The sequence below is a fragment of the Lissotriton vulgaris genome, chromosome 8 (assembly GCF_964263255.1).
Source record: "Lissotriton vulgaris chromosome 8, aLisVul1.2, whole genome shotgun sequence".
NCBI classification, from domain to species: domain Eukaryota; kingdom Metazoa; phylum Chordata; class Amphibia; order Caudata; family Salamandridae; genus Lissotriton; species Lissotriton vulgaris.
This window is the reverse complement of record NC_141696.1, coordinates 1,217,039,352-1,217,055,896: the sequence shown is the minus strand read 5'-3', so window position 1 is coordinate 1,217,055,896 and position 16,545 is coordinate 1,217,039,352. Positions and strand designations below refer to the sequence as shown.

The following is a 16,545-nucleotide window of genomic DNA, read 5'->3' as shown; positions in this document are numbered from 1 at the left end:
CAGAATAGAAGGAACCAAAACAATTCTAAATAGAACATGGGAGGTAGGGCAGGAGAAACATGGGAGAAAGAACAGTAGAGGGGATACTACACACCTTCCCCCCTAAAAAAAACAAAAAAAAACAGTGGAAAAGAAGAAAAAAAAACTAATGAAAGTAATCACGCAACTTTACAGGAGTGTGTTTAACTCGTACACTTTTCCTTTGAAGAAAATCAGCATTAGGAACATCAGAAGACTGTATGGGAGCATTTTCATTAACAGAACTACTAACATGCTTAGTACTAGGTTGTTCATTGTTCTGATTACAATTGTCAGGCACAGGAGAATTACAATTGTCAGGTACGGGAATGGGACAATCAACGCCCTGACTTTCACAATCAAAAGTGTCAAGCAAAGGAGAATAAGATGCATCACTTTGTTTGACAGAAGCATTGGGCTTATCAGTGGAATGGTCATTGAAGGAAGGTAGAGTAGGACAGAGTTTAGTGTGAGAAAGAAGATTTAAACTCTTACAAAGAGAAATCCTTCTAAAGTTCCATATTTTGCCATCCTCAACCCTCACGGCCTTAGAAAATACTTTAATAACCTTGCAAGGGTCTGACCACTTATTCCACTTATTGTCAAAAGCTCTGCCAAACTTGACACGTACAAAATCGCCCACCTTGACTTTCTGGCCAGAACTTTTAGCAGACAGGAAATTAGCTTTCATTTTCTCTTGAAATTTCAAAACCCTGTCCTTAACACTGTCAGAATCCACTGACGATTCGCAGGGAAGCTTAACCTTCATCCACCAAGGAAGGAGTTTGGATCCAGGTTTCCTGCCTCTAAGCAATTCAAAAGGTGAAAAACCTGTAACAGAGTTGGGTGAAGTGCGACAAGACAGTAAGGTTGAACGTAAAGCTTTCCTCCAATCTAAATTGCTCATCCCATCCTCGTCGCCAAGTTATGTTGTAAATAGGAAGAGCCAAGTAGTTGCTTGTATGAAGTTTATTCCAGGAGACAACTTGTACAACCACCACAAACAGGTACCAGATATAACTGAAGTACAGTAGAACATTACTAACCTAAGAATGTCAGAATAGAAGGAACCAAAACAATTCTAAATAGAACATGGGAGGTAGGGCAGGAGAAACATGGGAGAAAGAACAGTAGAGGGGATACTACAGTATCCAGCAGCTTTATTTCTCTGCCACATCAAACGATATTTGTGCTCCACGGAAATTGCAAAAATAATCTAATGGTGGTCCCTGTAGGCTCCGTTAGGTGAGAATCCCAGAGCCTATAAAGGAAGGAAAGCAGGCTTTAGTCCCCAAGCGCATCTCTTCTGGCCAGTTCGACCGTGCTTCCTGCCTCCCATTTACAAGTCTGTAGGTTATAAATACATTTTTTTCAGAAACTTCATAAGATTAAATATTGCAGAAATAAGCATTTGCACATTTAACTCCTTTTGCTTCTTTTTTCCACGTGCAAAAATAGTTTTCCATGTGTGGAAATCACTTCTAAAATCCCAGCCCAAAAAATAGGTCTTTTAAACAGCCAGTTGTACTCTTAATCTAGCATTTTGTGGTTCAAATAAATACTGGGTGTCAAAACCCATATCACATTCCCAATAGCAAACCTTTCACATAACAGAAACAGCAATGATATTTCCATCCCTCGCCCTAAATTTTGATAGTTCACCAAAAGAGGGGATTTTCCACAGTTAGAAGTTTTTTTCTGTGTAAGCATCAATATCATTAGATTGATATTCTATGATTTAGAACATACCATCCGAGCTCATTGGTGGTTCTTTATCGACATTTTGTAAAGAAGGCCATAGGTACCTGTGCTGTGCTGAAAATAGATTTTTTGCAAGCTTCATCCTGAATAACAATACTTGTGCAGCCAGAATGATTGCTTAAGGTAAGAAAAAATAGCTAGATTTTAACATTCAATTTTCCAGAGGACGTCTTTATCAATTCACGACTGCCTTTACCACAGTCCTGGCTTTCAACTCTTTGCTTAACTGTGTTGTTTATAGATCAGTTACTAAACATCCTAAGTTATGATGTTTCAGTACATTACAGCCAGGCAGTGTTGCTAATATTCACCACCATGAGGTGGCCAGAGGCAGTATGAGAAAAGGGCCTGTCCAGTGAAAATACAGGCCCTGATTCACAAGCCAAAGGTTGAAAAGTCAGATGTCTATTCACCTTTACCTATTCCTAGATTTGATTTATTTTTCTGCCTTTTTATGTCATTCACAAAGAGTCACATGAATAATACTTTTTGGATAATAATTAGAATTCATATTGTATTCATTTGTCTTTGGGGCTTTCTTTTTGCGCCACTTATATACGTTACATTCCATTAATTGTAATAGTCTGGTGCCTATAGAGAATCCATTTTTTTTTAGGGTGCGGCATACAAACAAATAAATGAACTAAATCTACAACCGCTGTACACTTTTATGAGTACTCTAAATGCAAATTGCATGCATGTGGCTTGTCTTCCCTTCGTGACCATACATGCATGTATATTTCCTCCAAAGACAGTCTTGCTCTGTTGAGAAAGCAAGCTGAAGAAATGTCAAGTTGACATGGTGGAGTAGAGACCCCACCAGGAGAACCGTGTCTCTCCTAGCACCCGTGGTTTGCCTTCTGGCTGCAGAATATCTTGAACAACATTAGAAATGCTAACAAAGTCACTGCAGTGCTTGTCAGCAAGATCACCGCTCAGGGTAGAAACTGCGGCAATGAATATGTCTAACTCAACTTATCAGACGTGCTGAATATATTTGTTGGTTAACTCTACCGGATACAAATAAAAAGCAATATCTCAAGCCATTAGTACAAAGCAATAACATTTGTAGACTGCATGAGCTATCCACCTAAGGGCTGTCAGTTACTTTTGTTACAGAAGATACCACACTTAGGTGCTGTTGATCACAGCTGCCAAGAAGAGCCGCCTTTTAAGGAGAAAGAGCGACATGAATTGAGGACCGATTTCTTTAATCTTTCTGTGTTGCTCGTAAGAATCTTGTGGCTGGACCTGTTGCTGGAAAAAAACCTAAGACGCGACATGGGCTGCATTGTTGTTCTACGATTGTGATCTCCCTGTGTTATCTTCTGACAGCAAAGGACAAGGGAAAGGCAGTGCTTGTGTATTCAGTGAATGTAAGTGGTTGACTCTCCTGGGACAAATTGCTGTAAGTGATTAGTGCTATGTGGACCAAACTCGGCCTAAGCTAACTACAGTGTAGATGTAATAAATGCCAAGGCTTGATTGCATGTTGTGTATGATCTGTAGTATATCTATGCATGAGTATTGCATATGTTCTATTTAGCTGCTCATGTTCACACCCTTTAAAGCACAGGGTCTCAAAGGGATGTGTGATGTCACTCATCTCAAATACAATGACATATTTGGCATTGACTGGCTATTGTAGTCCTACAATTGTAGCTAACAGGTTTATTATTCCTTGAGGCACTGTTATGACTTGATGGTGAACTTGGAGACAAGCAGAATTTGCCTTGACTCCGTGATATTGTGACGCATGTCGTTAGGTGTGTCAGAAGCATTAGAACCCTGCGGGTCTTCATTGCAGCAGAAGGATACAGCCTTCTGAACACTGCATGGAGTTCTCCTGTCTATCATGCATCAACATTTGCAAGGAGCACGTAACAGAACATGTAAAGCATTGAAAAGTGATTTGGGATTAGCTGTATAGCCAAAGTAAGGATTAGAATTCTGTGTTAGGGCAAGGTTAGATTTAGGGGTGGTGTTGGTAATTTAGTTGGAATATTTTCACTGCTTTCTAAATCGGTGCCTCATTAATTTCCCGTGAACTAGATGGCATGCTACAGAGCCAATCAAGCATCTTGACAGATAACTGCGTAGTCTCCTGGGTTGTTAAAAAAGAACAATGCATTAAAGAAGGGGGTGTTGCCTTCCCATTCTCAACCTTAAAAACGATCTTGTTACCGTCGTTGAATAGAGTTTCCATCCATTTCCAGGTTGCGAAACTACCTTTATAATATTTTCCACAAGCCTATGTTTCTAGGTGAACATCTGCCATTTTTTGGTGAATCACTCACAAACATAAAAAATACTCACTCCTGCCACAACTCCGAATTTACGCATACATTAATTGCATCATCATGATAGAATTTAAACATTTGTAAGTGCATTTTATCAAGGTAAAATTCTACAATTTCTGGAAAAATAAGTTAGGATTTGGATGTTCTGTTTATAAAGGCTCATTATGCAAATAGAAGTTCAACCTCAGCTGTGCAGTGTTTTGTTAATCTGACCCCTCATTAGTAATAAAGGACCGTTTTCTCGTTGTTTTAAAATACAGGCAAATATAATGCACTCAAAATTTTGATGTTGTTATAAATATCAGCACAAATAGCTTTCTTGTATGTTTTTGTGTGTTATAAGCTAAATTATCTGACTTGTTCAGTGGCTTTCTTCTCTGATGCGTTGCTTTTAATTTTATTTGTTAAAGTATTTATTAATAATCATTGTTAATGCAAAAGTGTTTCCAATGGCTAACAGTGATCCAGTAGAAATAATTCTCGCTCAATACTGATTAGAAACTGTGACAAATATGCAGATTGGGATGAAATCTAGCTGTTCTGCTTCCGAACATGTACTGTCTCCTGTTTTACACCTGTCAAGCGCTTCCTATATTTTCTTTTCTTCTCTTGGTGAATATTTTCCCCCCGTTTGTAGATTCCAGAGGCTTACTTTCTTAGAGATCCCTATACTTTCCTCCTTACGGTGAATTTCATAAAGGTATTTGCACCTTTGTGTCTGCTTAAATCTGCCGAGGGAACACGCACCCGCGGCGCTGGCTTTTCGTGCCCCTAACCGCATGTCATCACAGGTTACTGTTTTCGCGTATAACCACAGCTCCCGAAAATGAGAACGGTCGGTTGGTTGGCTGAGGCATGCCTGAGAGGAGCAGCAAAGCTTGTCTACAAAATACTAACACTTGGCTGAGTCTGCAGCCCGGGAGAAGAGCGCCGGGTGGATTTTCTGGACTTCTTTCATGGCTGACTTGGGATGCGCTTGCATTGTCAAAGAGTGTGTTGACCTATGGCTTTGATGTATATTGCTGATGACACTTGCTCTCTCTTCCCTGCAGGCCATGGAGGCACAGATACAGAACTTTGGACAGACGCCATCTCAGTTGCTCATTGAGCCACATCCGCCTCGGAGCTCTGCCATGCACCTGGTGAGACACAACTGCTTTCTGAGAATGCAATTCCTGTGCACCACCACATGAGAATGCAAATATAGTTTTGATATAAACTGCTATAGATTTACAAACGTAAACCACCCTCTTGAAACGCCAACGCGGATGCTCGCGCCAGTAGGTGGTCTGGTGTTTGATGGTGGTTTGAGTATGAAAGTTTACGGTTAAATCCACCCACATGTGACACGCTATGTTATTATGGAGTTTTGTTTTGCACCACAGCTGTGCATTAATTAACAGAGTCTCAAAATGATGTTGGTGCCTCAGTAAATCATTAAAGGCCTGTTTTGCAAGGGGCACTGCACCACTTGTAAATATGGAACAGCAGTTTCAAAGCCCGTAGGACCGAATCCACATTTGGTACCTATGTGTAGCCAGCGTGGATGCTGTTTTGACACATCCCGGCATGCATAACAAAGCAGTGCCTGCTGTTCTGTTATGCATTATTTCCAAAGAGACACATGGGCATGCTGGTGGGAGGCTGCCAATATCAGCAGACTCCTGCCTCTGTACCCATATCACCAAGCATGACAGGCATTAGCAATAAAAGGCCTATGTTTGTTAATGCTTAGACTTGCATTTCCACCTTCAGATTGGGGGTGAATGTATAAATCTGTACTCCACCCGCATGTCTATCCCTAGTTAGCTTTGTGGCGTCCCCCTGTGGCGGCCTTGTACCTGTGCGTGACTGCCCCAGGGAAAGGAACGTTCACCATCAGATTTTAGTAAACCTTTTTGTAAATAAGGAAAGAACTGGATTTTGCATCTGCAAAGATCTCTTGTAATGTCCATGTGCAACATATTTTATTTTTGGTGTGCTCTACTGTGGGTTTGGTAGACAGGGTAATTGGCCAGAACTGTGGCCGAGTACCCAGTCCACCATACTCTTTGCTCTATTTAGAGTTGGAAGTATTGCAATGTTTCTGACAGTGGAACTTACGCTGGATCCAAGGGCAGACATTTTTGACTCACCGCCCGGCTGGTCCATCGACCAATAGGCGTCTGTCTACCCTATTGAAGGCAAATGTTCATTTTTCACTGGAAAGGACCCCCATAGAAAATGATTCTGTTTAATTGAGGGACGAAGTTAGAAACATATATTTATTAATTCATCTCAATTACACATTTAGTGTTATCTTTTTCTGCAATTATAACTTCAAGATCTTCATTCGGCCTAGAACCTAGTTCTTGCAGGGTCTTAGAATTAATGACAAAAGGTATTTAATTGAACTAGCAATCCACTTTTGTGAATTGGACTAGCACCTGCTACTCCTGGCTCAGAACTTGATACTCATGTTTTTTGGCCCAGGAAAGCACTAACACAGACAGAAACTAAACATGATGCTAAGGCCGCATTATGAATGGTCCAGAGTTATCCTCCTTTCTCCTTTTTTGTGATGCCTCGGAATTAGTTAACAGGGGTCCAATAATTCTGGGGACAGGGAAACAACAATTTCATATTTTGGGGAATAATATAGGAGAAGCAGTCTTACTGTTCCGATTCCCGTATGTTTTCCCTGCTATTTCACCCAGAAACTTCTCTTGCTTGCAGCAATTGAAATCTCTTGGTGTAATACCTACCACTCACCAGGGGCTGTTCCTGCTAAACGCATAATTCTGTAGTTACCAGTCCCATCAGAACTTTTAAAGCCCCCATAAAGAGGGTCTAAGAGCCATGTTTAATTTGTGTTGCTTCCACTCTGTGTCCATTTCCTAACCCATCAGAGGCAGATATGATGCTGTTAAAGAGCTAAACGCAGAACAAAGGGTCACCCAAGTGATGCCATTGTTGAGGAAAGGCTGAGTGGTGTCGTTTCCACTATTTCTGACTTTCTTGTGAATCAATGTTAATGAGCCAGTCCCTTGCAGTTCCAAAGATATGGTACAAAGTACAACTGGAAAAACAACCCCAGTAAGGAGCAGTGAAAGGTGCTTCAGTCATGACAACAGAAACACAACGGTGAGGTAGGACCCGGGGGAATATTTAAAGACCAAAACTCTGGGAACAGTCCCCACAGATACAGAAAAACAAAAAGGTACCAGAGGGTCTAAAAGAGAAGTGAGTTTACGGTGGGCAGGGAACAGACCAAAACAAAAGACCCGTCAACTGACTAGAAAAAGCGTGGTATACAATGACAAATACATAGATAGTCAGAGATACCCATCAGTCACCACTCGGAACCACCCTTCATCATTTGGGATTTGTCAAGACCATCCATGCAAGTATGTATACTATAGATGTAAGGAGACCAGATGGTAAGTAGATCTCCTCCGCTGTGCAGACAATAGTATGGTCTGCCACTCTTAAAGACTGATGAGTGGTAGAGCGTGGTGTGACTGGGGGAGTGCAGTGCAAAAACAGAACTTAAAATGCGCTGTCTTAGGGGTGACCCAGTTCCACCTCTAAGACAGCGCATTTTTCAAACTGTCTATAACAATTTTTAATATTGGCGAAGCGAGCATCATCCGAATAAAGTTTGTTCTATGCTCCCATATCCAAATTTATCTACACTTTACTTGTATTTTTTCACTTTTAAGTTCTGTTTTTGCACTGCACTCCCCCAGTCACACCACGCTCTACCACTCATCAGTCTTTAAGAGTGGCAGACCATACTATTGTCTGCACAGCGGAGGAGATCTACTTACCATCTGGTCTCCTTACGTCTGTAGTATACATACTTGCATGGATGGTCTTGACAAATCCCAAATGATGAAGGGCGGTTCCGAGTGGTGACTGATGGGTATCTCTGACTATCTATGTATTTGTCATTGTATACCACACTTTTTCTAGTCAGTTGACGGGTCTTTTGTTTTGGTCTGTTCCCTGCCCACCGTAAACTCACTTCTCTTTTAGACCCTCTGGTACCTTTTTGTTTTTCTGCTTCAGTCATGACAGCCTGAGCGCCAGAAGCACCCCTGCAACCATTTGTCAATGAACTAGACGCACATTTTAGGCAGAAGGTCTGGAGTTGCAATTTTAAAAGGAACACCTACTTTCTGCCTTCAGAGGGCATTGTAACGTCATAATATGTAAGTAGTTTCACTGTAAACATGACTTTACCACCAAAGAAATACATCTCTCAAAGAGGTTCAGTAATCACAGATGTTGCCTTTCATGTGACTAATCCATGTTTTACAATCAGCGTGCTTTACAGTCAATGATATATAACAAGGAACAGTGGTTCATGTGGACAATGTGTATGTTATCCGGTAATGATTAGCTCAATGGCAATATTTCTTGGAGAAGAGATGTCGGAGGGACAAGAACCATATACAACTAAACATTTGTCAATATTTGCATTTTATGGACAAATAAGTAATCAATTAAATCAACAAGACTGCTGGGTGTCCCAAGTGAACATAGAACCTAAAACTCAAAAAAGTTGCGACATATAAGTTTAAGGTTTCAAAAATACAGGAACTACCACATTATTTCATTGATAAAGCACAGCCATCTAGAACAATGGTAGGGGCTGAGAAATGGTTAGTTTTGGGGTTGTGTCGACGGCGTTTCAGCCCCACCTTCAGTAGGGGGTCTCCTCAGGACCTAGTGTAGAAGGACACATAAAATGATAATCAGGGGGTCAGTAAGTATGTCAACGAAGCATGATAGCAAATAACCTCAAAGATATACCAAGTAGAAATATCAAAATAAAGTGGCGTTTTATGACATCGGTATAGACTTTCCAGGTACATTTAGAAGTGATACAGCAATGTAGGCACACTGTCCGGAATGAGCAATTACAGGAGAAGACGGATGTAGGACACAAAGTAGATGTTTTGCGTTTTGTTTAATAAGTCTACAAAAGCAGCTTAATAAACAAATACACATTTCCAGAATGAACCTATTGGAAGGTGTGATTCAATCCCACGTGCTCAAAGCATAATGTAAGGAGACACGAGGATTTCTACGAGATCAAGTAAGGCTTTGAAATCCGACATTCGCTGTAGAGTGGGGAAAAGCGAAAGTCTTGAAAGGCAAAAGTTGTTTTTGGAGATATAATATCAAATTAACATAGAAGCCATTCAGTGGAGTACCTTCCTTGACCTGCATAGCTTCAGGGGTATTTTCACTGCCAGACTGCCTTATAAATAGGGAGAGAGCTATTAACATTGCATGCACATATTCTTTGCAGAAGGTGTTGCAGCTTCCTAGAATTGGAAAGGTTAAAATGGTTATGCAACCGCCATGCAACTCTGAAGATATTCTTGCGAGAGGCATGTCCATGTTGAGCCCTTAGCAAATCACCCTTTTGTGGTGGAGCTACAGGAGTGGCTAGAGAGGCTAATACATAAATTAGCTTGGTTGACACAACAGCCTCGATGTGACATGTCTACAGATACAGACAAAAAATCCCTTTAAAATATCCTTCTCCTTTCCGTAGGTAACGTCGGTCGAGCTTGGTACTTAAGTTTACAAATGTGCTATTGAGGTGGAAGGATACAGTAAGAAAATAATAAAATAGAGAATTTATGGTGCCTCTCAATTGTGTAAAAATGTATTAACTAAATGCCAATGCAAGGTTGAGAGTATAATGGTGAAATCTGGACGAGAACTGATATAAACATTTTCAGTTGAGTCGTCCCCTTACGTAAACTTTGGAAAGTAGTCTTAGGAAAAGACTCAGGGGCTTATTACGATGGTGGTCGGAAAGCCTGTCACCATCGGTCGGAGGCGTTCCGACTGCCATCATTGGTTTCAATTCCCACCAGCTGATAAAGATGCAGCCGGTCAGAATTGAAACCGGCCAGTCATTCTGGCTGGCTTCTGACGGGCTCAAGGAGCCCATCGACCGCCACTCGGAACCGGCTCAATATCCCAGAGGGCGGCCTTTCCGCCCTTGGGATTACAATGCATGGTTTCTGATGAGGTTTCCATGCCGTCCTGTCGTACATGGAAACCATGTCGCAAAGCGTGTTTGGGGCCCCAGAAGGCAATGTAGGAATGCAACCAAACCGTGTTTGGTCGCATCCTAGAAAGGTGGTCAGGACAGCCAACCAGGCTTCAGTTGGTCCCAGGACCAAGTCAGTGTCGGGCTGAAGTACCGCCTGACATCGAAATCGACCACTAAGTATGAAAAGATGTCTTCCCACTTGAGCATCTTCTTGGTTCACAATGCTTTTCAGATCAATAGTCAAGAGAGTGTTCACTGAGTCAGATAGGTTGAAGCAAAAGTAGCAAAGGAGTTTTATGGTTTACCAAAAACAAAAAAAAGCTTTCAGTGGAAGCAGGCGTGTCCAATGGCTGATGGAAGAAACAAAGTGATAAGATGTGTTGGCATCTTCATTGAAAGCTTTTCCCTTAGCAAGTTTTATTCAGTATAAATGCCTTCAGTGGGCTTTAATTGTGGGCATAAACTGAAATGACTGAGCATGCCACTGCTCTTGGAGAAGAGGTCTTGTATGGCTGAAAAAGCCCTCTCTCATCACGACCATGTCCCAGAGGCGTTTCGCAGAGTCACACTATCTGTTGCATCTGTCCTGAAACTTGCCCTGGTCCTACTCTTGTGCTGTGGTCTTTTCATCCTATATAAAGCAAGACTAAAATGTATTTGAGGGCTTGACCTTTCAATTTGTCTTCAGGGTTGGCTGCCTTATGACATTGTTCTTAACACAATACCTAGTACAGGGGAGACCACTGGTGAAAGTGAGAGCAGTTATATGCCCAGGGTATCGGTGGTTATTACCTTTTCAAAGCCATTGCTGTACCATTGCTGTCCTTTGCCCAATGCCACTTTTAAGGTCGAAGCCTACCAGGCACTGCAGCTGTCTGGTTTGCTAACGACATCTTGAGGACATTTGGAAACCTTGGATTTGTGGTTTGTAACATTTTCTTACTTTCTATTTCCTTGTTTCATTTGTTATAGGCTGTCTAGCGTGAGTTTGTCCTTTCCGTTGCCCTTACCTTATTTACTGTATCCTTCCATGTGCTCCTTTTCTGTAAATAGGCCTTTACATCTTGTTTTTATCTTGTCATATGTTCTGCGCATTCACAGACAGAGGTCAAATGTCAGACACTGTCTTCTGAGGGAGCTTGGTATTTACTTTTCTTCCGCTGACTTTAAAGTGAGAGAATACATGTGCCAATCATGCTGGTTATTGGGGGCAAATCTGGTAATTCTGAAGTTTGGTGGAAACAAATATTTTAATACAATCATAATTAATCAATACAGTAGGTGATGATATTTCCTAATTATTGTTTGTGCACTGTATACTGTTATGAGCAAAACTGTATTCCTGTGCAGATGCAATGAGTGCAGAATTTAGTGATTGATGGAATGCTTGAAATCTCAACCATTGGTAATCACTTCGGCTGCATCCCAATCCATCATTATTTTGCACACTACGCCACCTCAGTTTTGACCCACCTATTGCAAATCAGTCTTTACCCTGCTCATATAGAAACAGTGTAGCCCAGACTGCCAACCAGGTCCTTCCTGAAGCAGAACACAAGCAATCCAGGACTTGTTTCCTCCTAGTTAGCGGCTCATCAGCCGGGTACAGCTTGGTGCCAGTGACACAGTGTGCACAGGAGTCAGACCCTCGTCTGGGCATACCCATCCCACATAGGGTGACACAATGATACACAAAACAGTGACCTCTCCACCACTTTACTCAAAACCAATACACTCTACGTCACCGCACTCTACAACATTGCAGTCTGTGGCACTGGACTCAACCCCACTCCAATCTACTCTGCACTACTGTACTCTACGCCACTGCACTCTATGCTACTTTACTCTGCACTGCTTTATGCCAGTGTACTCTACACCAATGCACTCTACGCCACTCTTCTCTATACCACTATACTTGGACACTCTACACTTCAACACAGTACTCTCCTCCACTGAAATCTGTGCCTCTCTACTTTGTGCCACTGCCGCATTGTACTCTATGCCACTAAATGCCAATGCTCTCTATGCCAATCTACTCTATGCCACTGCTGTCCATGCCACATTACTCTACATCAGTGCTCTATGCACCATTAATCTATGCCACTACACTCTATGCTAATTCGCTCTACTCTGAAACAATCTACTTTACGCCACTGAACTCTATGCCACTGTACTTTACACCACTCCACTCTACATTGCACCACTCTACTCTACGCCACTCTACTATAAATCCCTGCACTCTACGCTAATGTACTCTACACCACTTTACTTAAAACCAATGCACTCTACGCCAACTACTCTGCACCGCTGCACTCTACACCACTGTATTCTAATTTGCAAATCTCTCCTCCAGGCCACTGCAATCTCCGCCACTGAATTCTATGCTACTCTTCTCTGCACCATTGCATTTGCTGCCACTTCACTCTACTGTGCACCACTCAATTCTATCCCACTCTGCATCAGTGCACTCTATGCCACTCAAATCTCTGCTACTCTACTCTGTATCACTTCACTCTACGCCACTGCACTCCGTCACTCTATCCTACTATTCAGCATTGCACTCTACTCTATGGCACTGCACTCTCCGCCATTCTACTCTACACATAACCACTTTATCCGGCACCACTCCACTGTACCTTGCACCACTTCACTGTACTCTGAATCAATCTACTCTATGCTACTGCACTTTATGCCACTCTACCCTGCACCACCCCAATCTACCCCAATTCACAATACTCTGAAACAATTTACTTTAGGCCACTGAACTCTACACCACTCGATGTCACTCCGTGCCACTCTACACCATTTTACGCCACTTTGCTCTTAATCACTGCACCGTACGTTAATGTGCTGTACACCACTTTACTCAATTCCAGTGCTGTGTCCGCCATTGTACTCTATGCCAACTACTCTGCACCACTGCCCTCTGTGCCACTGTACTCCAATCTGCAACACTCTGTGCCACTGCACCCTAAGCCAATTTACACCATTGTGCTCTATCACTGTTCTCTACTCCACTCTATTCTACTCTGCACCACTGTACTCTACACCACTGCTGTCTATAGCACTCTGCACCACTGCATTATACACCAATAAAGTCTACACCACTGCAATCTCACCACTGCCTTTGCACTATGTACCACTGCACTCTAATTTGCACTGCTCAACTCTGCACCACTCTACTCTGCAGCACTCCACTCTATGCAACTGTACTCTACACCACTATACTCTATGCTACTGCACTCCATGCCACTCTACGCCTCTGCACTCTACCCTGCACCACTCCACTTTACCCCATACAACTTTATGCTACTCTGAAAGAGCCTACCCCACTGCACTCTACGCCACTCTATGCCATTGCACTATATTCCACTGCAATCTATACTGAACCATCCACTCTACTCTGCACCACTCTACGCCATTCTACTCTACTTCGCTCCACTCTATGACCCTCTACTTCATTAAACGCTGCTCCACTCTGTGCCACTCCACTCTAAAACACTCTACTCTGTGCCACTCTATGACATTACTCAACTCTATGATGCTCTACAGAACTCCCCCTACCCCACTCTATTCATTGACACACTACTCCATTTGTTGCCACTCTATGCCACCCAACTCTGACAATCCATGCCACTCTGCCATTCCAGACTACTACTCTACGACAATCTACTCCCCTCTAACCACTCTGCAACACTCTCATCAATACCCTCTACGCCACTCCACACCTCTCAAAAACAGTCTGACACTCCACTCTATACCACTCTGAAAGTTTACTCCACTCTGTCACTCATCTCCACAACACTCAACTGCACTCTGCCCCCTTCCACTGTACGACAGTCTACTCCCTCCACAACCTTCCACAACATTCTGTTCCACTCTGACGCTCCACTTCATGCTACTCAACTCTAATCTACACAACTCCACACCACTCTGCAACTCTGTGCCACTCCATAACACTCCACTCTACTTTACAACACACCACTACACTCCATACCACTCTCCTTTATGCCACTAACCTTTAGCAATTCTAAACAGTAGTCACACTGGTGTACAAATTGGCTAAAACATATTGGCAACGCCAATAGCTCTTGCGTAGGCGAGAACTATTGGCTGTGCCACAGCTTGTTAACAGTTCATCTTTTCATAATATTATGTCTTTGCTGTGGCTTCCGAGCCTTACCTCTTTTGAATGCGGACATGGCTACTAGCAGCACAATTTGTAACTCTTCTTCCTAATCAACAATGCTTGATCCTATGACAGGATGAACTGTAAATCACAGAATTAGGGCGGGCCATACACAGTACTAACACCAGTGGTCAGTTGCTGTTCCCCCAAAGGACAAGGGCCCCTTTAATTTACATTAATTAATACTTTCTGGCTTATCCCTGGGGAACTGCCAGTGCAATATGGGTCTTGGGACAGTAGATTAGTAAATAGGTTGTGTCTTCCTGCCTCTGCCCCATCAGAATAATGAGTATCAGAACTTATTAGAAAAAGTAATGCATGTCACACACTTCACAAAGGTACAATTTTGGGGGGAAAGTAACAATTGCTACTAAAAGAGAAAGAAATATAGTTGCAATTCTGAATAATCTCATTTTATCAAAAGAAGCTATTTAGAATCACTCATTGCCTGACTGCACTTCACTTGTAAATTGTAAAAAACACGTTTACAATGATTGGTCTGAGCTTTTAATTTTGTAAAGGTTTTAATTACTCATATAAAAAATATATTCCTATTTTTATTATTATTATTGATGATGATGATAATCCACATCAAAAAGACTGATGTCTTTTAAGCACTCTGATGGCTATCACAACACAGTATCAGGTCAAATTTAAAGGGAGATGTTTCTAAAATTTTTCTCAATGCTTACTTAAATGATCCATGTTGACGGACAGAGACACCCACATAGTTTTAAGTCTGGCAGTAGCCAAGACATTTTGATTTTAATAAAATATGTATACCATATTGAGGTTTTCACCCACCTCTTTTCATCCATTGGTCTGTTGTTGTGCTATTCACATTTTGCTTATGCCCGCTACTGCATATGGCACGGGGCAGTAGGTCAACCTACTTAAGCCACTAGTTAACTTCCCTTAGAGTGACTACATTTTGCTCTCTGTTAGACCTGGCATCCTTGGCATGGTTTTCTAACCTAACATTTTGCCTTCAGTCCTCCTGGTGTTGCTGACTTCATTTTTGCTGGTATAGGGCCCTGCACGCTTTACCACTGCTAACTAGTGCTAAAGTGCTTGTACTCTCTCCTTAAAGCATGGTATTATTGTCGTATCCCCAATTGCCACATTTAATTTACTTGTAAGTCCCTAGTAAAGTGACCTACCTGTGCCCAGGTCCTGTAAATTATTCTCTACTAGTGGGCCTGTAGCACGGATTGTGCCACTCGCTTAAGTAGCACTTTACACATGCCTTCTATTGCAGCCTGTGTGGGCTATTTTAAACTGCCATTTCAATCTGACAGAGTACACCTTTTGCCAGACCCAACCCCCCTTTTTAATACATATAAGCTGCCCTGGTGGTAGGCTCTGGACAGCCCAGAGATTAGAGTGCAATGTATTTAAAACTTAGGACATGTACTTTTATGTTTTACATGTCCTGGTAGTGAAAAACACTTGCATTTATTTTCCTTACTGAAAGGCCTACTTCTCTTGTAGGATAACACTGGAGTTACCTTATTACATTTAATAAGTGTAATTTCCAAATGGGAAATTTGGAATTGAAATGAAACATCCTAACTTATGGTGAAGTCGAATTTCAAATAACAATTTTGAAAATGGCACTTTCAGAAAGTTGGCATTTTCCTACCTTAGCCGTTTGTTGCCTGGGTCTCATGACTGGATATAGTTGACAGTTAATTATTAAGTATTTCTCCTAGACACCCACATATAGTGGGGAGCTTAGCTGTAACTGGATGGGCCATTACTGACAGGATGGAAGGGAGGAGCTGGGCACTGCCCCACTTACACTTGAATAGTCTGTGTCATGTCTCTTCACAAATGGCTGCATACCTCCTGTAGTTATTCTGGAGCCAGGACCAGGAAGGCAGGGCCCTTCAAAGGCCTGCCTCTAGAAGCTTCTCTCCACTTCAAAGGTACACCTGGATTTAAATACTGGACCTCAAACACCAATTCTTCAGTACACTTCTGGATATGTGGATACCCTGCAAGGAAAAATAACTGCTAGGCTGCTGAAAAGACTGCCACTCTGCTGTACTGCTGCTCTGAAGAACTGCTGCCCTGCTGTCCTGGCCTGCTGCTTGTTGCCCCCTGTGCTCTTGCCTGGGTGAGAAAGACTTAACCTGCATCTCTTGAACCAGGAATAAAAAGTGACTCCAAGGGCAAGTTGGCTGGCCTCCTGATCTGAAGCCTCAGGGGGACAACAG

General features: G+C 42.2%; 1 protein-coding gene across 7 annotated transcripts in view; it reads left to right on the top strand.

Annotated features, from left to right (window-relative positions):
• The window catches only part of NBEA (neurobeachin), a 1,820,918-nt gene that overhangs the window by 1,690,155 nt on the left and 114,218 nt on the right, over window positions 1-16,545 (top strand). For 4 of the 7 annotated variants that reach the window (XM_086935110.1, XM_086935108.1, XM_086935109.1 and 1 more), the window contains one exon: window positions 5,132-5,221. In XM_086935110.1, the coding sequence (XP_086791236.1) occupies window positions 5,132-5,221 (90 nt within the window). Of the gene's footprint in view, window positions 1-4,716; window positions 4,780-5,131; window positions 5,222-16,545 lie in introns of all 7 variants that reach the window. The other 3 variants (XM_086935112.1, XM_086935113.1, XM_086935111.1) reach the window with 1 other exon arrangement.